This window comes from Chanos chanos, chromosome 8 (assembly GCF_902362185.1).
Source record: "Chanos chanos chromosome 8, fChaCha1.1, whole genome shotgun sequence".
NCBI classification, from domain to species: Eukaryota; Metazoa; Chordata; class Actinopteri; order Gonorynchiformes; family Chanidae; genus Chanos; species Chanos chanos.
Window position 1 is genome coordinate 18509409 of NC_044502.1, and position 23113 is coordinate 18532521.

General features: G+C 41.2%; 2 protein-coding genes across 2 annotated transcripts in view; one reads left to right on the top strand and one right to left on the bottom strand.

The window, feature by feature from the left end:
* Nucleotides 1-1301: 1301 nt before the first annotated feature.
* Nucleotides 1302-15677, bottom strand: rac2 (Rac family small GTPase 2). Its single transcript, XM_030781037.1, has 7 exons — nucleotides 15590-15677; nucleotides 11043-11114; nucleotides 10709-10826; nucleotides 10356-10418; nucleotides 2930-3089; nucleotides 2141-2288; nucleotides 1302-1626 (listed from the first exon to the last, which is right to left on the bottom strand). The coding sequence occupies exons 1-6, from the start codon at nucleotides 15622-15624 to the stop codon at nucleotides 2158-2160; spliced, it is 579 nt and encodes a 192-aa protein (XP_030636897.1). The 5' UTR covers nucleotides 15625-15677; the 3' UTR covers nucleotides 1302-1626; nucleotides 2141-2157.
* Nucleotides 15678-17174: 1497 nt separating this feature from the next.
* Nucleotides 17175-23113, top strand: part of cyth4a (cytohesin 4a) — a 9154-nt gene continuing 3215 nt past the window's right edge. The window contains exons 1-8 of the mRNA XM_030782953.1: nucleotides 17175-17261; nucleotides 17995-18083; nucleotides 18315-18379; nucleotides 20465-20531; nucleotides 21540-21658; nucleotides 21844-21924; nucleotides 22226-22338; nucleotides 23063-23113. The exon at nucleotides 23063-23113 is cut by the window's right edge and continues 98 nt beyond it. Of these exons, the coding sequence (XP_030638813.1) occupies nucleotides 17222-17261; nucleotides 17995-18083; nucleotides 18315-18379; nucleotides 20465-20531; nucleotides 21540-21658; nucleotides 21844-21924; nucleotides 22226-22338; nucleotides 23063-23113 (625 nt within the window). The 5' untranslated portion in view covers nucleotides 17175-17221. The remainder of the gene's footprint in view (nucleotides 17262-17994; nucleotides 18084-18314; nucleotides 18380-20464; nucleotides 20532-21539; nucleotides 21659-21843; nucleotides 21925-22225; nucleotides 22339-23062) is intronic.

Consider the following 23113-nt stretch of genomic DNA (forward strand, 5'->3'; position numbering starts at 1 on the left):
TGCTATAGCAGTGTTGTCACTGTGTAGTGTTTGAGCGTGCTATAGCAGTGTTGTCACTGTGTAATGTTTGAGTGTACTATAGCAGTGTTGTCACTGTGTAGTGTTTGAGTGTGCTATAGCAGTGTTGTCGTTGTGTAGTGTTTGAGCGTGCTATAGCAGTGTTGTCACTGTGTAGTGTTTGAGTGTGCTATAGCAGTGTTGTCGTTGTGTAGTGTTTGAGCGTGCTATAGCAGTGTTGTCGTTGTGTAGTGTTTGAGCGTGCTATAGCAGTGTTGTCGTTGTGTAGTGTTTGAGCGTGCTGTAGCAGTGTTGTCGTTGTGTAGTGTTTGAGTGTGCTATAGCAGTGTTGTCACTGTGTAGTGTTTGAGTGTGCTATAGCAGTGTTGGACTGGAGTCTGTGGAAGGCCTGTGTGGAGGAGATCAAGTGATCCTGTTGTCATTGGCAGCTCTCAGTAAATGGCAGGGCTTTGAAGTCGGCTGGCAGAGAACGCTACTGAAGTATCTGCTTCATGGCGTCATCACAGTTTTACACTCATACCCTCTGTGTGTGTGTGTGTGTGCACGTGCACGTCTGTGTGTGTGAGTGTGTGTGTGTGTGTGTGTTGACATTGCAGTAGGTCAGAATTTCTCATACCACAATTAACCAGGTTAAAGACAATTAGAAAGAAAAACAGGATGGACAAGTGAAGAAAGAAAGCTGTCGATTTTGTTACTTCAGAGAGAGATCTCCACTGTGAGTATTTCACACTCTTCACATACACAGAACAGATGAGTGCAGAACAGAGAGCATAATCAAAAGTGTGTAATGGTATTCATGATTTGAGTGATGGCCTGAAAAACACCCAAAACCTAAGAGACACAGTAGGGACTTTCATGGCTTACATATGGTGCTTAGAATGATGTATCTCAATGCAAATCAATAAGCAATGCATCCACATGCTAAAATACCTATGCCAAAAATTAGCGTAATCAATATCATTGCTCTTTAAGGTGTGTGTGTATTTGTGCGCGTGTGTGCGTGCACGGAAATTGTCTTCACTGTCTAATATCCAGAAGTGGAAAGAATGTGCGTGGAAAAATAGTTTTAGAGTTTATTTGTGAAATGAAGAAAGTCAGTGATGACATGTGTGTAAAGGCTCTGGTCTGCTGATCAGTCGTGCAGTATAGTTCCCAAAGAAATCACTGACAAGGCTTAAAATCCCCACCCTGTCATTGTAACAACAACAACAACAACAACAACATCAAAAATCAAGATATATATATATATATAAGTTCTTGTGAAAAAAAACATAGCCCACATCTTTTATACTCTTTCATGAAAAATAAATGATAAGAGAATATGCAACAGGAATGTGGCACAGCTTTGATACGACACACTCCACTGTACTGATAAAAACATAATAATCATCAAAACATATCACTCTCATAATAAACTATTCATTTCCATTAAATATGTTGCCGCGGCCATGGTTCATACTTGTGGCACTGTTTTATCAGATATAATCTTTTAAGGTTTAAAGGAATATAGACACATGGGGTTCCAGCAGAAATTGGTTTCCCTCCATCAGGATGGGGAGAGACAGACAATCTTTGGGCTGCAGTTGGACCTGTTGTGCACTGAAAGTCCTGGAGAAACCAAAGACAAAGAAAAAGCATGTATCATTTTTCTCTCCCCCTCTCTCTCTGAAGAAAGAAAATAAAACTTTGGCCTTTTGGAAGGAGGCAAAATCTGAACATTATATTCAAGTTTGTTCTGCTGAGAAAAGTAGTGGGAAATTACTATCATCTTAAAACAACTGACAAAGAAAAGGTCTGAAGATTTTTCCCGAGATTCAAAGAAATGTTAAGTTTTTACATAGCTGTGATTCATCTTCTCTTTCTTTCTTGCTTTCTTTTTCCCTCCTCAGCTTGTCTTAATGGCATAGACATCCTATTTCAAACTCTTTCAGTAAGCTGGCAGCAGTGGGCTTTTGTTTTGGTTTTTTTTTTGCTACACATTTTTTGTTACTGCTCAATAATATAGGACCTTTTAAAGTCAGAAGTCGGGGTCTCTCTCTCTCTCTCTCTCTCTCTCTCTCTCTCTCTCTCTCTCTCTCTCTCTCTCTCTCTCTCTTTCTTTCTTTCTCTCTCTCTCTCTCACCGGCAGGGGAAGGGCTCTTAAAGCAGCAGACATCCCTTCTTTTTGACTTTGGTGGGTTGAGGACAGAGCACAGCACGAATGGCCTCATCAAACACCGTCTTCAGACCCCTCTGAGTCAAAGCAGAGCACTCCAGGTATTTTACAGCATCTGTATAACACATGTACACACACACACACACACACACACACACAAACAGCGGTAATCAATGCCATCAATAACTGATGATCAGTATGTTTCCAAATGATACTTTCCCTTTATCCACCAGGACCAAGGGGAAAGTCTCAGGCTCTGCATTCTAAAGAGACGAAATCATTCTCAGATCTACTGCTGTGTGTCTCTCTCACATCATGCTCCTCTCTCCTGACAGCTCTCTGCCTGTACTGCTTCTGTCGGTTCTGTGGCAGCGTAGGAGGGCTAGCCCATGTGTTCTCCCAAATGCTTCTCCGCAACGCAGAGATGACCACACATGCTATATTTAAAAACTGTTGTGTAATGCTCTTGTTTGAATGCTGGATGAATTCTATTATATATTCAAGGATTATAATTAATAACCATCCCCAGAGGGTGCTTTAAAGAATAGGGACGGCTTTTTTACCAAATACGGTAATAGAGTGCAAAGCAATTTGCATGTTTCGCAAAAGTCTTTTATATTTCAGTTATAAATAGACAGCTAGATTGACTGACATTTTATAGGCATTTGCAGTTCTGTTCTGTGCATAAAACATGAGGGGCATGACATATGACTACAACATAGACTGAAAAAAAAAGTAAATAAAGCAAAGCCCAACCTATTTCCTTAGCCAGAGCTAAGCCTTGTGGGTAGGTGATAGGAGCCAGTTTTTTCTCCTTCAGCTTCTCAATGGTCTCTTTCTCGTCCCTCAGATCCAGCTTGGTGCCAACCAGGATGATTGGTGTGGAAGGGCAATGGTGTCGCACCTCTGGGTACCACTAGGGGGAGCAGAAGAGCCGATCAGGGCAAATTCACAGAAGTGAGAGGGTGGATTGTGTGACCTGTGTGTGTTTGTATGTTACATTTTTGTATAGAAATATACCCAGACACACACACACGCACACACACAGATGACAATTCAAATCACTCCTAAACACTGACATCAAAATCTGTAGTTGTTTTACGAGGGGTTTATGTGAGGGGTTTGATATGAAATGTGTTCAAATGTGATGGTCTCTTGGACATATGTAAACTTGTGAGTGAAACACGCATGTTTAAACGTGTATGCTTGTTTACCCTGTAATGGCATGGTTCTGTTCTGCAGTGGAGTCTGGGGAAACTTTCTGGTCTTTGCCGCTGCCTACAGGGTGTAGATGTATTGTATGACCAGTGTATCAGGTGACTGGAGATGGTTGTATTTCTGGGCCAGTGAGCCATTCTAATGTGACTCTGACCAGGATGTGTTGACACTGTAATATGCTGTGCTTTGTCCTGCTCCACTCCACTGAGTTTGAGCTGCTGAAAACTACAGATGTACCAAGCACAACCCTGGACGTCCCTCAAGGTGGTAAATATCTCTGTTAATTACAGCCTAAATTTGAGTCTACCAATCAGGGAACAGGGCGGAGAGTGTAAAAGTAGGTCAAATGAAAAAAAAAAAAAGCCAGCTCTAGTTCCTGTTTCCTCTTTAGTTCATCTTCGTCTGAAGTTTTTCTCTTTTTTTTTTCCTTCCTGAGTGTGTGTCTCTCAGTTTCACGTGAATGACAAGCTGTCTTCGAAACAGCGCCTAGGCTGCATTTTAAATCGATAGTTTCCTCACTGTTCTGTGCAGAAAGGGTTGAATTATTTGATCTGTGCACAGGGCAGTGAGCCAATGCAGGCAAATTGAAACAGGTATGGTAATTCTGAGTAATTCTTTTTTTTTTTTTTTCTGAGAAAAGATAGTTCGAGACTGTGCTTCGAGCTGAGGCTGTTTTTCTCATGACCACAGGCCTGTATCTGTTGCTCAAGGCCTCTGTGCAGAAAGTGAATGTGTTTTGTTCAGCAAGAACACCATTATTTTGGGACACAAAGCAGGTCCAAACTGTTTTAGCTTTGCCATGACTAACCTTGAGCCATTTAAAAGGAGAACGGGCACCGTTGTTTGGTGACAAAAGGCCTGGAATCAAATCATAGTAGGAACAGGCTAAAGCCTGTTATCACTACACTGAGTACAGGTGTCCATGGTAACCAATTACAAATCAATGAAGAATCATCACTATCGAAAAAAACCATTATGAAGTCATGACCTGGATATGAAAGGTCAATGCCATCTGACCTAAGAGCAGTTTGGAGACTTACAAAACTGAGGTATGAAGTCACATAAAGACATTGCTGGCATCAAACAGCAGTAGAGTATACTTGTTTTTGCCAAGTGTGGATTATAGCTATTCTTTTGTCTTTGGGTGTTTGTTTTTTTTGTTTTTTTTCATTTTGAATTTTAAGGCGATAGAAGAATGTTATAATCACTAATTACTCACCCCCGTCCACTGTCACCCTTTGCTGACTATTTTTTATTCTTTAATGATATGATATTGTTATAAATGACATCTCAGCAGCTTTAGTTATATGCCAGGACAAGAGGATCCAGTAAAATACACCCAAGCAGTTCAGTCACTCCTTTCTCTTTGAGTTGGCTGTGCCTGTCACCGCTCTGCTGTATGAGATGGGATTACAGACAGACAGCGTCCCTGTGTGAAATGAGATTACAGACAGACAGCGTCCCTGTGTGAAATGAGATTACAGACAGACAGCGTCCCTGTGTGAAATGAGATTACAGACAGACAGCGTCCCTGTGTGAAATGAGATTACAGACAGTCACCGCTCTGATGTATGAGATGGGATTACGGACAGACAGCGTCCCTGTGTGAAATGAGATTACAGACTAGCAGCGTCCCTGTTTCAGATGTGATTACAGACAGTCACCGCTCTGCTGTATGAGATGGGATTACAGACAGACAGCGTCCCTGTGTGAAATGAGATTACAGACCAGCAGCGTCCCTGTTTCAGATGTGATTACAGACAGTCACCGCTCTGCCATGTGAGATGTGATTACAGACAGTCAGTGTCCCTGTGTGAGATGTGATTACAGACAGTGTCCCCGTCTGATATCTGATTACAGACAGTCAGTGTTCCCGTGTGGGTGCAGAGGTGTTAAGAGCTAATTTGTGGATGAGTCACTCATGCTTGATGACTCCAGAGCCACAGCCAAGCTAAAATCAATCACGCATCTCATTTCAGCAACAGTTAAAAACTTCAGGAGGCATGACTTCGTCCAGCTGTATGAGACATGAATGCCTCTCGCCTGTGTCTGTACTGTTTGAGTGACATGAAGAGGAAACTTGTGAAATGTGGAAGTCAGCTTGGATGGCGACATCTGCTGACTTCACCCTCAAGTCGACACTCTCTCTTCTCATATGAACCGGAAGGAGAGGAGACACTTCACGCCCAAAATATCTGGCCCTCTCGTTATCTCAACTTTTGCTTGAATGCTGAAGTTGTGTGACACACTCTCTCTCTCTCTCTCTCTCTTTCTCTCTCTCTCAATGAATCTATCTATCTATCTATCTATCTATCTATTACTCTCTCTGTCTCTCTTTTTAAGCTGCAATCAAAGCAAAGCATTTCTATTTGAAGTCTCTGGTGCTAATGAGTGGAAACAACCTGCACTTACTAACTTAACTCCTCTTTTCTTTCAGTGAGTGGTTAATGACATGGTGGTGTGTGTGTGTGTGTGTGTGTGTGCTTTCTGCATTGCATATGACTGCCCACAAAAGGTTTTCCTCCCCCATACCCTCTGTGTGCTTTCCCATCCACAGCCTCAAATAGATTTTAATTTCTCTGCTCAACCTTTCACAATTTATCAAGACTACATTTGCATATGGCCAGTGATATTACCATGACAACTGCTTATAGTTTGAAAGAAAAAAAAAGAGAAGAAAGGGAAGAAGAAGAGAACAGGGAAAAGAGCTATTGAAAGGTTTTGATTGGTAAAGTGAAAGAAGAGAACATCAAGGCCCTGCGAAGAAGAGACTTGCATTGTTAAAACTTAATCAAAAATCAAAGGCCTTGTTTGCTGACTTGTTTGTGAAGGCGTCAAGATTTTAAACGTTATAAATTGGAATGGATTAAGTCTGAAGTCTCCTGGCAATCGCACATATCAAGAGCAATTTTCTTTGTTTTCTGTCTCTCTTGGCCAAGTGAAAACGTGTTGGACCCTTGATAAGGTTCCAAAAGCAGGAATAAGTTTCTCAGTTTCACAGAGATAAATTTCAACTGTCTTATTTCTTTCAAGGGTGAAAAAAAGTACATCAGAAAACCTTTCATCCTTTGACTACTGCTTTTTTTATCAGTATGGTTTTGTCTTTTAGTTCCTTACACATCCAGTGACTCATCTTCTGCCCACTGACTTAATCCAATTTTTTTCCTGCGTATGTACTTCTCTGTATCACCAGCACTCACAGAATGTCAGGATAAAAGTTCTCACATTGTGATCGATTCTTAGGTAATGAATTAATATCACAGTTCGCAAGTCTACTCATTATACTAATGTCGCTCTGTGTTTTTTTCCCCAGTTGACTTTCTTATTTACTGTAACTGTATTGGCTGCTGTGTATTCTGTCTAGATGTGGGGGCGGAGTATCAGTTAGACCCATCTCAGTCATTGAGCACTACAGGAAAAGTTTGCAGCCTTAAAGAGTGGTAGTGCCATGCAACTAAAGAACAGATGAAAATACCAATATCAAGTGAAAGAATGTGCTTGGCAGCTTCTGTTTTTTTTTCACATGAATACATTTGTAGACTTGATCAAATACAGGGTGGAAGTTAGCTAGTCTTAGCAATTTACAGATAGCGGTAGCTATGCTACCATGCATGTGAGATGACCTCTCTGCTATGAATGGGTGAAGCTAATATTTGTCTTTTTTTGCCAGATACCCTGTTTGTTGTCAGTTGCATTTCCTTCTTTTCACATTTTTGTAACTCTGAATAAGAATTTATAATCAAACCATCCCTTCTACAGAAACCCTGCATCAGTGTGCATGCTGTCAGTAAGACTATAAACTAGAAAAAAAAAAAAAAAAAAGAGCTGGCAACACATACACGTTTTGTCACTGTTGCACTTGTTTATGGGGAGCCTTAAACCAGCGCTGCTGCAGCAGAAGGTTTCTTCCTCATTACACAACACAGAAAGAGCCTGCTAGCCCAGCGGCACACAGTAACAGCCGCCTGCCGGTTCCTCTAACGACCAGGACGCGAGCCTTCTCCCCGGGTCTCCATCACGATTTTACTCACTGGTACTGCCTCTCTGAGGATTCCAAAAATATCTCTACCACCGAAAGGTCACTGCCACAGAAGGATAATCACTCATAGTAAATTATAAGTGTGTGTATATATATATATATATATATATATATATATATATATATATATTATATATGTGTGTGTGTGTGTGTGTGTGTGTGTGTGTGTGTGTGTGTGTGTGTGTATGTGTATATATATATATAGCTGAAAGTTAAATGTTTTTTTTTTTTGTTTGTTTTTTTTAAAGGAGTGAAACTGAGAGCTTTTTGGCATGCTTTTGGCATGTGAAGTTTATTCCCTAATATACTTGCTATGTCTGCACATGACCTGGCAAAGGGTTTGCGCTGAAGCATTACAGGTTTGAATGGGACAATATCCCTTTCTTCTCACGTTTATGTTTTCTGTTTTTCCTGTGAATAGTTAGCGCAGGAGACAGCTCAAGGACACCTCCACTATTCTGAGGAGGTGGAGAATGGAGCGTTAGCTGTCTCGCGTCATCTCTCATTCTCTCCTCACAGGCTACTGCAGAGGCCAGCTAGCAGTCACAATCCTCAGAGATTTTATAAGGATTTGTCCTTGTGTTTGCTTACTACCATTTTAACCCTTTTAATATGTCTTTCCACTGCTAATAGGGGCTACAGGGAGGCCTGAGGAAGAGGGAAACTGATCTAAATTAATTATCGTCAACTTATTTTGTTAGTCAGTTATTTATTTTGCTGCTCTAGTGAAACTGTAGTGAATACGCATAATTTAGCCTCACGCTAAATCAAAGCTCCTCTGGCTTTTGGTGTTTTGGGGTGAAACTCAGCTGAAACAAATCATGTTGGTCAGCTAAGACAAATGAGATGACTCGGAATTTAGCGGAGGACGTGCAACTGAATGCACTGTTTGGTTTTGTCTTGTTTTTTAATCACTAATCTATGATCAGATGGAAATGCTAAACAGAAAGAATGTAGCCAAGGTCGTGAGGATATGAGTGAGGCCACCGCTGAAGGAAACTGAAGCATTTTAATCTCTCATTTTATTTTAATGTCTCTAATGGCAGACTGCATGCTATCAGCCATGTACTCTCTGCTACTGTGCTGGCTAAAAGAGTATTGATGTAATTCATGTTTCTTACAATTGTTGTTATGGCCTCATCTCCTACATATGTATCTGTTTAACCCAAACCACTGTTGTCTTGGTGTCTTTGTCTCAGAGAATGCTACAGGGCTCCAGACTAACCCATGCCATTAGTGCCTCCAAAACATGATATATACGATCAAATATACACTCAAAACAAACAGTGGGTGGCCATGTTATTCATCAACATAGTTTGTTAGTTTAAAGGGAGGTTTATTACTGTCAGATGGTAGAAATCTGGAGTCCTGACATTGGCTAACACTGTAGTCTCAGGCTGAAAAATGAACAAGCCCCATTCCAAGGTTTACAAAATAAATAAACACATAAATAACACACCTCTAATTATGAGGTGAACACAACAAAACTAGCAGCAGATAATACTTGAACAGGCCAAACCTAAAAATTGTAAATTTAATTGTAACAATACTTCAAGAAAATCATTCCCGTGAATTAAGCATCAAGGCTATACTGCAAGCTTTTTCTTTCTTTCTTTTTTTAAAATTTCACTGAAATGCTACTGATTGAGAGATAAACTTCCAGTTTTTCATTACGACGTGTTGTAACAATCTCATTTGTCTCATCGGCCTAAGGTGGCGACAGACGTACTTCTGCAGGCGTCCAGAACAAACCTTTGTTAACTTTTCTGAGTGAAGATCTTCGCCTAGGAATCTACGGCTTTCTCTTAATACAATTTTCCGGGATATGTTTAGATTCTCGTCCACGGAGAATGTTGGTATTCGCTTCCGTGACGTAGGTAAACGGGTGACACAACCGACAGTAGAAACAAGTTCATTAGAAGAAACAGATCATTTACAGGTTAATAGTGGACGTAGGCTATACGACACTACTGTTTGCCCAGTCAAGTCGCACAGACACACACGAGGACATGAGACATCAGCACCTATGTTAAAGAGTAAAGCGAAAGCGCGGTGCTTTTCGATGCCAGTTTAGAGCAGACTTGACCCTTGTTCTAGATTCCACACTGAACGGAACTGAGGCGGGAGCTGAATGCATTTGCGTGAAATTTGTATTCATGCTTAAGCCTATATCTGCTCTCTCGCAAACCATATCATGCACCCTCTTAAACATCTTGTGTTTCTTTTTACATATTGTGATGATAGCTCTAATTGTCTATCATTGTTCTCGGTGTAAACAATTATCACCTGCCATGCAGTAGTCAGATGCGTGATCAGCGCCCGCCAGGATTTTACCCCTCGCGCCTCAGTCGGTAATAACAAGCCGCTGAGAAAGTTGATTCTGATACGATAACAACAGAGCATAAATTTCAAATAAAATACAACAAACGTAAAGTGGCTAACGGGTAACAGCTGGCCGATTAAGTTTGACTTTTATCAAAACAGCCAGGTTACAGTATATTTGTCGTAAACAATCAAAGAGAGTTTGTATGAGCCAGAAATATAAACAGGTTCAAACAGGTTTGAAACTGTGGATGCGCCGAGCAAAAAACGATAACGAAATACTACAAAGAAATAAATTACAAAGAAACGTATCCAATTTTTTTCATATATCGCAGAAAAATGTTTTAAAATTATGCATTTAAATATGAAAAAGTGGCCAAATGATCGCGTTCCTGGGCTGTATTAATTAGCAGAAATCGCTGAATACATACTTAAGTAAGGCAGAAGAGATTGACACGGAGTAGGCTTTGCTCTTACTGGCATCTAGTGTCCAAAGGATTCACTGCACTAATCTCCTCTACTCTGTTAGGAGTCACAGACAGCAACTTTAGCTTAATACTCAATGTAAACGTGTGTGTCTGTGTGTGTGTGTGTAAGACTTACCTTGGCTCTGACGTTCTCAAACGATGCTGGACTCACGAGGGAGAAACAGATGAGGAAAACATCCTAAAGCCAAACACAGAAACAAACAAAAACAGGGTGTTCTAACTGTACATTATACGCATTACAGTTTTTTTATGGATAGTTTACGTGGTAATGTACATTATCCTGGTTACTGTGGGAAAAGTGTGTTGGGTAAGGACTGCATTGGGTGTAAAGGGTTTACGAAAATGAGTTTGAGCAAAGTGAGTGTGTGCATGCCTGTGCCTGTGCCTGTGTACACGTGTACGTGTGTGTGTACGTGTGTGTGTGTGTGCGTGAGAGAGAGAGAGAGAGAGAGAGAGAGAATCGTTTACCGTCTGTGGGTATGACAGGGGTCGGAGCCTGTCGTAGTCTTCCTGCCCAGCTGTATCCCACAGTCCCAGATTCACTGGTTTACTGTCCACCATCACGTTGGCTGAGTAATTATCAAACCTGAAACACACACACACACACACACACACACACATATTCTCAAACCCAGTCCTGACAAAAGGGATGACCAAACGAGCTGTATGATGAGAGGCAGTATATATTGATCAGGAGGAGGAGAGTCTGAGCAGGATATTGTGTTGGTTTGATAAGTGAAGGTAAAGGGCTGGTGTGTTGGCTGAGAGTGTGATGGGAGTTGAAGTGGAATGCCACACTTACACGGTGGGGATGTACTCTCCAGGGAAGGCATTTGTGGTGTAGCTGATCAGGAGACAGGTTTTACCCACAGCTCTGAAACACACATTACATTTACAATGAGATAAACACTAGCTACACATTTAATACGGCCTCTGACAGCCAATCAGAGGCGACGGCAGATGCCGGCTGTGCTCTACACAGAGCCTGGAATGAAATGATGCCTTTGAATAAAAAAGAAAAAGAACCAGATGCCTTGAGAAACAAACTTGCTGTGTAGGAGCTGTCATTTCTTTTGGCCTCCAGTGTGTGGTTACAGGGACATAGACTGCTCTGTAGGTTAAACTATCTGATTTAAAAAAACAAAACAAAAACAAAAAAAAAAAGAAACAGCAGGAATAAAATGTGACAAAATACAGGGAGGAGCAGGCGCCGGAACACCCGTGAGGATTTTCCAAATAAACACTGGAAATATTAGACTGTTGTGCAACCCTCTTCACTGCTTCTGAAAGTGTATCTACGTGTGCTCTGTGTGTGTGTGCGTGTGTGTGTGCGTGCGTGTGCATGTGTGTGTGTGCGTGTGTGTGTGTTTTGGGAAGCGGTCTGGATTGCTGTATAATGGTTGGTAGTGTAAGTGATGCAGTGGCACTGTGTTTGACAATAAGAGGTAAAATTCCAGGGGAAAGCATGCTGGTGCATGCCGGTGCAGAGAGAGAGGGAGAGACAGAGGAATGCTGTGCTCTGGGGCCTTTGGGTGAAGGTGTGCTCCAAAAACAGGAACACAGCTCAAAGGCAACTCAAGTGCAAGACTGGAAAGATACAAACACATGCCTAGTGCTGCACACATATAGAACGTAAGCTGACTAATCACAACAGTCAACTGCTGCCTCTCTCTCTCTCTCTTTCTCTCCCTCCCTTGCTCTCTCTCTGTCTCTTTCTCTCTGTTTCTCTCCCTCTCACGCAGACACACACACACACACACACACACAAACACACACAGACCTTATCTCTCCACACACAGTTCCATAACAGGCTTGTATGCACTTGACTTTAGGGACGGGTTCTGCTTCTCTCTCTCTCAAAACGAAGAAAGTTACAGTTCTTCATTTCAAACCCCTTCCCTCCCACACAGCTCTGTCCAGGGAAGGCCTGCTATACACCACAATACACTGCATGGTCAAGTACTCATGCACTGAACCATCTGTGTGGAGTCCGAAATCACTGTTTCACTGATCACAGAGAGCAAAGAACACTACAGAGGTAGAGAAAAATGAAAAAAGTCTGAAGAGATGCACAGGGCTTAACCTGAGAAGGTTATCAACAACATTAAAAAAAGAAGAAAACGGTTTTCCATAATTTCAGATCAATTTGGTACTTGTGTCACTAAGCATACCTCACTCTTCTCCACTCAGCTGTTTGGGTTTTTTTATGCTCTTATGGACATGGTGAGACCTTCGTGGGAAAGTATCTGGAGATATTACCATGGAGCAGTTATTTGAAATGTGCATGTATGGGGGTTTGAGAGGCACTTTGAAAAGTGTGTGTGAGATCAGAGAGAAAGTGGAGCAGCTAAGGGCCTGAGTTCAGCGTGCACTGCGACATGGAGGAGTGAAGACTCATGACAGGAACTAGGGCGAGCGGCAGGAAGAGAGAGAACGCATCAGCCTCTTTTTCAAGCGTGGCTTTTCAAAATGCTCTCCCTCCCTCTCTTTCTCTTTCTCTCTCTCTCCCCCTCTCTCTCTTTCTTTGTCTGTCTGTCTCTCTCTCTCTGGTTTAAGTAGCGTACAACTTGCGAATGTGTTTGAGGTTAACACTTATTGCCCTTTTATCACCACATGGCTGAAGATGCCGGGGCTTTGTCTCTGCTTCAGTAACGCGCCAAAGCTACAGCGGAAACATGTGTGTCACCAACCCTCGCTGACACTGAACTTCTTCATTACAACAGAACTCAGTATGTCATTCGCTCAGGCAGCTTCAAAACGCCAAAGCATTTAAATGACTGCGGTCCCACAGACTGCGGTCAGCTGCTCTCTGAACCCAAAGAGGCCATGAGTTCTGTTATTTTTAACGGCATGTGTCGTTTTCAGGTGCTCTGTCACCACACTGAAGCCACGGGACCAGAATAATGGAAAACTCTAGGCCCAATCACAGGTGTGCATACCATCAAAATCTAAAACTGTATCAGATACCCACTGTCCACAAAAACGGCGACGAAATTACAGAATCACACCACAATGAAATGAGCCATAATGAAGGCATTAAACACAGTCTGTGATGGAGGGGATGACAGTTTCATTAGAGAAATCTGATTGGCTAACAAGGTCTGAGGGGATGACAGTGGTGACACCTGTTTTTTTCCAGACTACTGGACCTCTGACTGTTTGGACACAGTAAGATGTATCAATTTCCCAGTCACTTGTTTTAAAAAAGGAGAGAATTTAAGTCTAAACTGCTCAACATTAAAAGATAAACAAATAAACAAATTAAACACACACGTGCACACACACACACACACGCACACACACGCACACACACACACGCACACACACACACACACACACTCACACACAGAAGCCAAACTAAAGAGAGAAGTAATGCATACATGTCTGTGCAGTGAGAAATGAGGAACTTGACATTGCACTGAAGTCAAAATGGTTCATGAGGAACCGTGTAACTCTAAAATGGAGAACTGTGGACTAGCTTCAAACAGGATATCCTCAAACCATAGACCGAATGAGAAAAAAAAACAAAACTCTAAGCAGGTTCTTTTAGCCTTCTTTCTCTGCTTCTTCAGCACCAAATAAAACCTCATGTGTCATTGTAAACAGTGAGAAAAAGACCTGTGCCCTACTATAAATCACTTCTGTTCTAACTGCCCCAACAGTTCCTCATACCAGTTTTTTTCTGATTAAAAAAAAATGATTTGTAATTCAATGAGTCTCTTTTATGGAGTCCGACTTGACAAACAAGAATAATTTCAAAACATTTGTATTGCCTCTCATGTGAAACAAGCACCCAAGACCATATGTTTTGTGATAGTATACTAGTAATTGGTTCACAGGGCTGATGGTCTCTCTCTCTCTCTCTCTCTCTCATCTTTGATAAATGCATGGAAGTCAACATGCTCTCCTGTTCTTTTGCCTGCCGAGTCTTTGTGATCTACATATCAGATCTTTTATACCCCTTTCTCTTGCTCCTGTCGTCCGCCACTGCTCTATGAAACCCTTACTAACATCTCCTCTGTCCTCCTGGTATCTCCCCATTTTCTAAAATCAGGAACATGTGTCTCTTTGCCAAAACATTGTTTCTATTTATAAAGTTGTGTACTTTGTTTTGTTTACATTCTAACTGCTTCAAAAATGCAGAACTGCTTGCTAGACAATGCTTGGCACTATACAGGTGCACATAACAGAAATGGCCTGCCACAGCAACACACACACACACATACACACACACACACACACACACATGCATGCACGGACACACACCCTGATATCTGCACAACTCAGTGTAACACAAACATGCTGGCAGGGTTTGCTGTTTTCAGTATCTCTAAGATGATGAAATGACAGACATTTTGATATTCTGAAGAAGACCATTTCTTGAGTAATATTTTTGTTTTGATGTTTTGATGATATCTCACATGCTCTGAGTAAGTATCTTTTATGACTATATCCATAACAGGTGAATATTCATGAGTTGTGGGATCATATGATGTGACACACACACACACACGCACACACACACACACAAAAGGCCTGAAAAAATATCTGCAGGGTATAATTTGATCATCATCTTCAACATGCCACTTAACTCAGTAAAATGCAATTTCCTGTTCTGTGACAGAGACTGTTTCAGAACCGTTTCCTTCTCGATACAAATCATTAAACCATCTTCTGTACGTGGCTCAACTTCCTGCATATTGAAAAGCGAAGTATTGAGATAAACTGAGAAGGTTTTTTGTCTACTGCGGCGTTTGCCCACTGATGGAACCCTGTGTGACCGAGTCAGACCGTTGGACATCATTTGCAAAGTCCCCCAAAACATGACCGCTCGGTCTAACGTGGTATGGTACAGCGGACACGGAATACTAGACTAATACTGGTACCTTATACAGATGTAAGGACCAAGAAAACTGTTATCTTACTTAACGGGAAACAGAGGTACAGCCGTGAGGGTTTTTTTATCGGTCCCACTGAGTTCCGTACTACTTTAACTATGTCCCGGGCAGAATCAATACCTTGGGTTCAACTGCGTAACGTCTCAGTCTATATGACAGCCTACATGACATCTCGATATTTTGCGTTCAACCAAGAAACAATGTCCACAAAAATAAGCAAACTTAAAAAAATCGAATATGTTCAATTCTATCAGGTGAACCACTACTGAACCACTATCAATGTAGAAATCACGATTTGATTTAACATATGGGTTCAAAAACTACCTTTCAAAGACGAGAATCCGTTTTCATAAGATGAATAAGACTTTAATCTCATTTTGAATATTTTAGACATTCTACAGGAACAGAAAAAACAGTTATTTAAAACAAACCAAAAAGTATATCAACTTACCCGTCACCAACCACGACACACTTTATAGCTTGCATTTTCTTAAAACTTAAAACTTCGGCACCTTTAGAAGACGCTTCGATAAAATAAGTCTTCGGAAAGTAAGATGCAATACAGGAAACTAAATGTGCAGTGACACTGTTCCCCTCCCTCACTTTTTTTCTTTCTTCTTCACCCTATCACTCGCTTTGCGCTGTTTCGTTCTCTGCCCAGATTGCGCATGTGCTCAGAGAAATATCTGAAAAGGACTAGGTAGGCTGGTCGGATACCAGGAAGTTTGCTGAAGAAAGCCTTGTGTAAAACTCAGAGGATGATCGCAGGTAATCAATTTACAAAATTCCGCCAAAGCTCTGAGAGTCCACCAGAGGGCGCCAGACAACAAAATTATTTCAAATCCTACTACATAATTTTACGTTCATTATTTCACACATTTTAAGAATGGTCTCTTGCGATGGATGATTTTAATCGAATATAGTCGTTCACTCCTAAATTTATAAACAATAAGGATAAAGCAGTTTCATCAGCTTGGATGGAACAACGATGCAACTCAATTTTACCTCATAAAACACTTTCCTAAAACTTTCTATAGACATTGACTATCACTAAGAACTGTTATCCAAACCTTTACGAGTATTAAACGTCCGTACGAAATCTCAAAACTTGTGAATTTGAAAGAAGTAATGTGGATATGAGGAGGAACTTGGCTTTATCTGCTGGTGAAAATTCTCAGAATTGGTCAGTCATCTTTTCACGGTTCACTGGAAGGATGACGTCTAAATGTTAGCTCTACCTTTCGTCCTCATTATAGCCGTTCCCCCAGTTCATGCACAGTGTCTCAGCATCGTCTCTAGTCACTTTAACGCAGAGGTAGTTAACGCAACAGGTCACATGAAGGTAAGACGGCGGTATGATTTTGAAAAGTTACTAAGACGTTTAATTATAGCGAACTATTTTCTTTAATTGCGTGTGTATAAATCATTTACACTGGAAAGTATGTTCGAGCGAGGAAGATGTTTATTCTTGTATAACCAATACCGGCGTTTTTCCACTGTCTGTCTGATATTTCCTCAGGGATACTGACAATGAAATGATCGATAATTTAGCTTTTAACATGTTAAACTCTGCGTCAGCATTGGCGTTTCTTTTCGACCTGAGACTCTAGCACGTCATACATTTCATGCACGCACACACCTGCTTTGTGTATTGTCCTGGTCTCGTGCAATGCAGTGCCAAGACTCAGGGGCAAACTATGACGAAAGATTTGCTCTGATGTTATATACGGTATAAGAAAAACAAAAACTCAGAGAATTCTTTTTCTTCTCTTTTTTCGATAAACAGACTCTGGCTAGATTGAGCCAGGTGTTCCGAGCATCAAGATTTAGTGAAGCACAGTTACAAAACAAAGTTTTGTCTCTGGTTGTAACAGAGTTTTTGAATGACATTTTTTGCATGCTCGTCTACATGTAGTCAGTCACATGGGCTAGAGGAGCAGTATATGTTTTCAGTTCCCTCTGTTAATTTCAGGAGACCTTCTGGTCTTTTACTCGACACACTTTACAGCACACAGACACTTGCTCGAGCTAAAGACTAAATTTCCTGTCTTGATCTCTCCAGTCCCCCTGCAGCCCAACCAACATGTGTACCCAAAGAAAAGACAGCTTTCTCTGGGGAAAAGGTAAGGTCACACCACCCAAGGTGGTACTTACTCTACCTCACACTCAAATGATGCTTATACATCTTCTGTTTGTTTGTTTGCTTGTTTTGCCATCAGTGGGACTAGGCATTTGACTGTAAATGACTGACATTTACTGTGGTGTCAAAGCAGTATGTTAGATGTGATTTGATGTAATCCTGTGAATGTGCCCTCAGATGTTAGATTTGGTTTATAGATTTATCTCTGTGAAACCTCCTAAACTATTCATTTGCTTGTTTTACATGTTGACCTATTTGTCTGAATACTGACTGAATGCTCCTTCAGAACCTCATTGTCACACACACACTGCAAGATGCATGTAGATAATCTGCAAAAATTCAGTGTGGCTTTGAGTCTGCAGAAATGTAACATGAATTAAATTATTGATCTTTACTGGACTGAGTCGTGACTAAGGGTCCGGGATAATGTCTGTGAAGTGGGGGTAAGAGCTGAGCTGAGTGGTGGTAAGGGAAGACTCACTGTATGGGGGAGAAGAGCTCTGTTAGACAGAAGGGGAAGTAGAAGAGCTTTATTTAGACAGAGCACAATACACTAGAGCTTAGTGTTAGATTTATAACCCACGTCTCCAAGTCCAATCCGCAAACACATCATTCTTCACGATTTGGACGAAGCTGTCTGCTGACGTCGTCATATGTGATGAATGATGCTCATAACTTTCTCTGTGTTTGTGTGTGTGTGCGCTCATGTCATACAGCCCCTTCTGACCCAGGTATCAGTTCACAGGAGAAGATGCAGACTGAGACTGTCAAAATTCCTAAGAGTGATCTTTTAGATGATATTCAGGTACACAAGCAATATGCTCTTTTCTTCTTTTGTTTTCATGTTAACAAAACACTTTTCACTATTTTTCTGTTCAACTGGAGTCATACTGCAAACACTGAAGTCAGTCTGGTAAAAGACCATAACATTATACAATAACCGTAAGGGTGTGTGTGTGTCTGTGTGTTTGTGTGTGTGTAACATTTCATTTGACAGTTCCAGAAATCACTCTCATTTTTTGTGTCCTATTTGTAGAAGCTGCGACTGGAGATAGAGAATGTGATGACAGAGATCCAGACCATGGAGTCAGATGAGGAGAAGTGAGTAGACTTTCACCTTTCAGTCTCAGTTCAGGTAACAGGGACAGAATGACTGGAGACTTCCCTCCTCAGGCCAGTAGCCCCTAACACACGCTGGCCCTCTTCCCCATTCCTCCCAGTGCCTCCTTCAACGACCAGTTTCATTAAAAACTCACATCACACAATGACACTTTACTTTACTGCTGTACCAATATCAGTCAACTTCTCCAAGAGATGCTTCCAGGAGACAGGATAAGCCAAGAGTACTTAGTGAAAATACTTAAAGGCAAACACCCCCCTCCAAAAAAAACCAAAAAACAAAATCAAGAACTTCTTAGGGCTATAGCAGTAAATGCAAATCGCCTCAAGTCTGAGAAATGAGTGAACTCAGGAAACCAGCTCATTGAGAAAACCTGAGAATACTTGCTTCCTCTGACAAACAGACTGCTTCTCCATTCCCGTCTGAGAGTAAAGAAGACCCCTCATAACGCATCACGTGGACGGGAGTTGGCGCGGAAAAGCTCTGATGCTATCCTGTTAACAATTTACACAACTCTAATATAAAGCCTTACTCACTGAGACTGGACAAGCGTCATCAACTAAGTGTCTGTGTTTGCGGTGTGTTGCATGAGAACAGATCGAGCTCTTGTTAAGCCTGTGAGGAAAAAGGGAACTGGTATATCAGATATCGTTTATCAGAAATAGGACTGATTACTCTTCACTGTCTGTTAATGTTTCAGACACTCCCCTCAGGCGTAGAAATGTCATACGAATCAAGTCTTGCCTTGCTCCATAAACACATTTAGGTAGATGGATAGATAGATAGATAGATAGATAGATAGATAGATAGATAGATAGATAGATAGATAGATAGATAGATAGACAGGTACTTTATTCATCACCTTGGGGAAATTCAGGAGCAGTAAGAGTGTAGTGTGGTGTAGGGTTATACAAGTTGGGGGGTATGATCCATGATGTGGACTGTAGTAATACTGAGAGACATTGGAAAAGAAGTTTAGACAGAAGAACAGAGTTGTATTTGTCTAAAGAGTGTCTTTTCTCAGTGCAGGTTCTTTTTCTTTTAATTGTTGTTTTATAGCTGTATCATTTTTTTTTTTTTTATTGTGTACTGCGCAGTTTGGGCAGAGAGCCGCTGACCTTTCCCTACAGAGGCCTTATCTTCCTTTTCTCTGAATTTCTCCGCTTTAACTCTGAACCAGTGTAAAAAAAAAACGTGGTTTGCAAAGCCGTCACATGCTCCTCCAGCTGCAGAGATGTTTTAGAGTGTCACTTTCCTGAGCCCTTTACTATACAGTCAGGCCAGTGTGAGCGAGCAGGGGGTAGAGTGAGTCATATTGTAAGGATGAGACAAAGTGCTCCATCAGCCTCCTGATTGGTCATTAGTCTATCAGCCTCCTGACTGGTTGTTAGTCTTCAGTTTACAGAAAAGCTGGCCTGCCACTGTTAAAAAGACAAGGATACAGGGCCTATGTATATATACATGTGTGCGTGTGTGTGTGCGTGCGTGCCTGTCTGCTGAAGTACACTTTATCAATGCTGGTATCCTGCATACACTATGTGAGTTTGTTTGTGTTACTATGCTATGTGAGAATTTAGATAGTGCCAACACACTGGTGCATACATGAATGTACTCTGTGTGTGTGTGTGCGCGTGTGCACGCGTGGGGGGCGTACATTTGGGCTTCCTGTTACACCACATTGTATGAGGAGACAATGTGTGTCTCCTCATACAATGTGAAGAACAGAGTTTATAAGGACAGAAGAGGTTGAATCAGATAACACACGGCGTTCTCATGAAAGGCCACTACAGAGGAAATATTGTTCAGCAAAAACAGCCTTCAACGTCATTCTCTCTGTGTGTGCAAAAAAAAAAGAGACTGATTCATGAAAACCAACTGCCAACCACTGAGTGATGAAGTAAAAGAACACGTAATCTCATTTCTCTGTCTCTGACACGTCTCTCTGACAATCTCTGAGCTTTGGCCTTTTATCCATTCAGCTTCTCTTTTCCTTTTCATGTCCCACACACTCTCAGAAACAGTTCTGCTCTGACCATAATCCTGTTTGTTTCTGAATTTTTCCTCAGTAAAAGCGCTTTGAGGACCAAGAGGTTCCTGTGCGGAAAAAAGAAATTCAACATGGACCCAAAGAAGGTTGGTCTGCGTTCGCTGCTGCTCTCTGTTGCACTGCCGAGATGGCCACCTATCACATCAGCTTTGAGAACGTTACTGTGTAAAGGCCAAAATCTCAGAGAACATATGCAAGCCATGACAATTAGACAAAAATCTGGTAAAGACAATCAAACTCATTACATGCTGCACTGCACGGAGAGAGAGCGAGAGAGAGAGAGAGCGAGAGAGAGAGAGAAGTACAGGTAGAAAAAAACGGGTTAGAGGAAGAGGGGGAGGAGAAAGCTGGAAAGAAACAGAGCGAGAACCGTAACCACATCCTGTGGTATAGCGCAGCAGCACAGTTAAGATGGCTCTGAAGCCCTGTCCCATATTTAACTCTCGTCAGTGTTGAAGAACAGAGCAAAACTGCACAGTGTTCATTGTTTAGAGGCCACTGATAAACCTTTTTACACGGTGTTCCACATGAAATCGTTCTGCAACACTGAGTCCCTTAAACAGCTGTACAGACGTCGTTTCTAAGGCTTTTTCCAACAAACACATATGATTAGTAGATTCAGAGGTCAATCAGTGTCCATGAAGAACCATTCACTTGCTTTGTTTTGATATAGTTTGATATTATTACACTACACTGTGACGTGAGTGTGTTCAGACAGCGTCTGTGTTTTCACTTTAAATGCAGCTGTATGTTTTTTAGGTTGTGTACAAAGTTCAGGCACTCAGATTGTATTAGAAAGACAATGCAGCGAGAAAGACAGAGCGATAAAAAAAGTGGAATGATAAATGAATAGATCTGTATGGTCTCCACTGTATGAGCACTCAGGATGCATCTGCTGGTGTCTGACAGGCATCGAGCCTCGCGCACTGCTCTTGTGGGTTTTTTTTTTCTTTTTTGTCTTTTTGTTTCATCTTTACTTCTTGCTCTGTATTTTCTTAAGCTGCAGCAGCTTTGTGGAAAGGTGCCTAAGTGTGTGCATGTGTGTGTGAGAGTGTTTTTTTTATTTGTTTGTTTGTTTGTTTGTTTTTGCATAGGGCATGCAGTACCTGGTTGACAATGACCTTCTGGAGTGGACACCAGAAGCTGTGGCTGAGTTCCTTTATAAGGAGGAGGGGCTAAACAAGACTGCCATTGGAGATTTTCTTGGCGAGAGGTACAGAGAAGATGATGATGATGATGTTGCTGGTTGCTATGGCAGTTATGATGGTTCTTTTGATGTACAACACTGTGGTTAAGATTTTTCTGAATTTACAGTGATCTGTAATAATAATCCATTCATGGCCATCTGATTTGTTTCTCTCTCTCTCTCTCTCTCTCTCTCTCTCTGTGGCTGTTTAGGGAGGAGATGCACCTGCAGATACTGAAAGCCTTTTTGGATCTGCAGGAGTTTTCTGACCTTAACCTGGTGCAGGCTTTACGGTCAGTCCATTTCACATGTGATTTTACATGACAACAGAAAACAGAAGTCAGGGCCTTGCCTGAAGCAAAGAAATGTGACTAGTTCAACTTACAATTTAGATTTCTGAAGTTAAATTTGCTGACTTAACTTAAATATTATTAACCTTTATTATGTCTGTTATGAGTTTAGTCTTATTTTACCTTAAGTAATTTAGGAGAGTTTGCTATTTTTGTATTTTTGTTATGCATACTGTCAAGTCAAACTTGTCCATGAATATTTGTAAATGTGTTTCATGCTTTTGGGTGTGTTTTGCTTTCTCAGGCAGTTTCTGTGGAGTTTTCGTCTCCCGGGTGAAGCCCAGAAGATCGATCGCATGATGGAGGCTTTTGCAAGTCGTTATTGTAACTGTAATCCAGACGTCTTCCAGTCCACAGGTAAACAGCCGTGCGTCTTCTCAAACTGACCATTCACTAAAGTGAATTTCACGGAAGATATAGTCTTGTGAATTTGTCCTCTGTATGTGTGGTGCCTGTCAAAGTCTTCATTCAGAGAAAAAGAACAGTTCATTCAGAGAAAAACAAATCGGTAAAAGTTTTTCCAACAGAATAAACTGGGCATTTTTTGAGTGTTTCTGTATGTGTTGTCACTTATTGTGTACACAGTTTGTAGCAAGAATTAAACAAATCAGTGTCAAAACCAACATGCAAGTGTTTCAGTGATGTGATGGTACTCTCTGTTGGCGCATACTTACCCAGCAAGCACCTGGCTCTTGTGCTTCAAAAGTGGGATTCACACACATGTATAGCAGACTATGAATTACTGCCCTTATTTAAGAAAAAAAATCACAAATTATACAATACCATTATGTTATATATGCTATAATATAATATAATATAATATAATGATGGTGTCACAGGTTATCAAAGGGGGACTTTATGACTATAAATGTATTCTGTTTCACATGTTCCTGGCGCTGTTCGTAGCATCACTGACCAACCAAAATCCTGCCCCTTCAGTCCCTCCCTCATTTTTTTCTCGACAGAATTTATTCATCATTGTTTGTTTACCTGACACATTTTTTTGGTTTGATATAACTGTTTTTTGAAGCTGACTTCTGTACGTTTGCGTGCTAACGGTGGATTGTCTTGTCTCTATTAGACACGTGTTACATTCTGTCTTTCTCCATCATCATGCTGAACACAAGTCTGC

Excerpts from the sequence above, each read along its gene's own strand:
- rac2 (XM_030781037.1), bottom strand. The coding sequence starts at position 15,624 with ATGCAAGCTATAAAGTGTGTCGTGGTTGGTGACGG. Across the intron at positions 10,827-11,042 it reads GGAGAGTACATCCCCACCGT|GTTTGATAATTACTCAGCCA; the intron begins GTAAGTGTGGCA and ends TGTGTGTTTCAG. Across the intron at positions 10,419-10,708 it reads CCCTGTCATACCCACAGACG|GATGTTTTCCTCATCTGTTT; the intron begins GTAAACGATTCT and ends GTTTGGCTTTAG.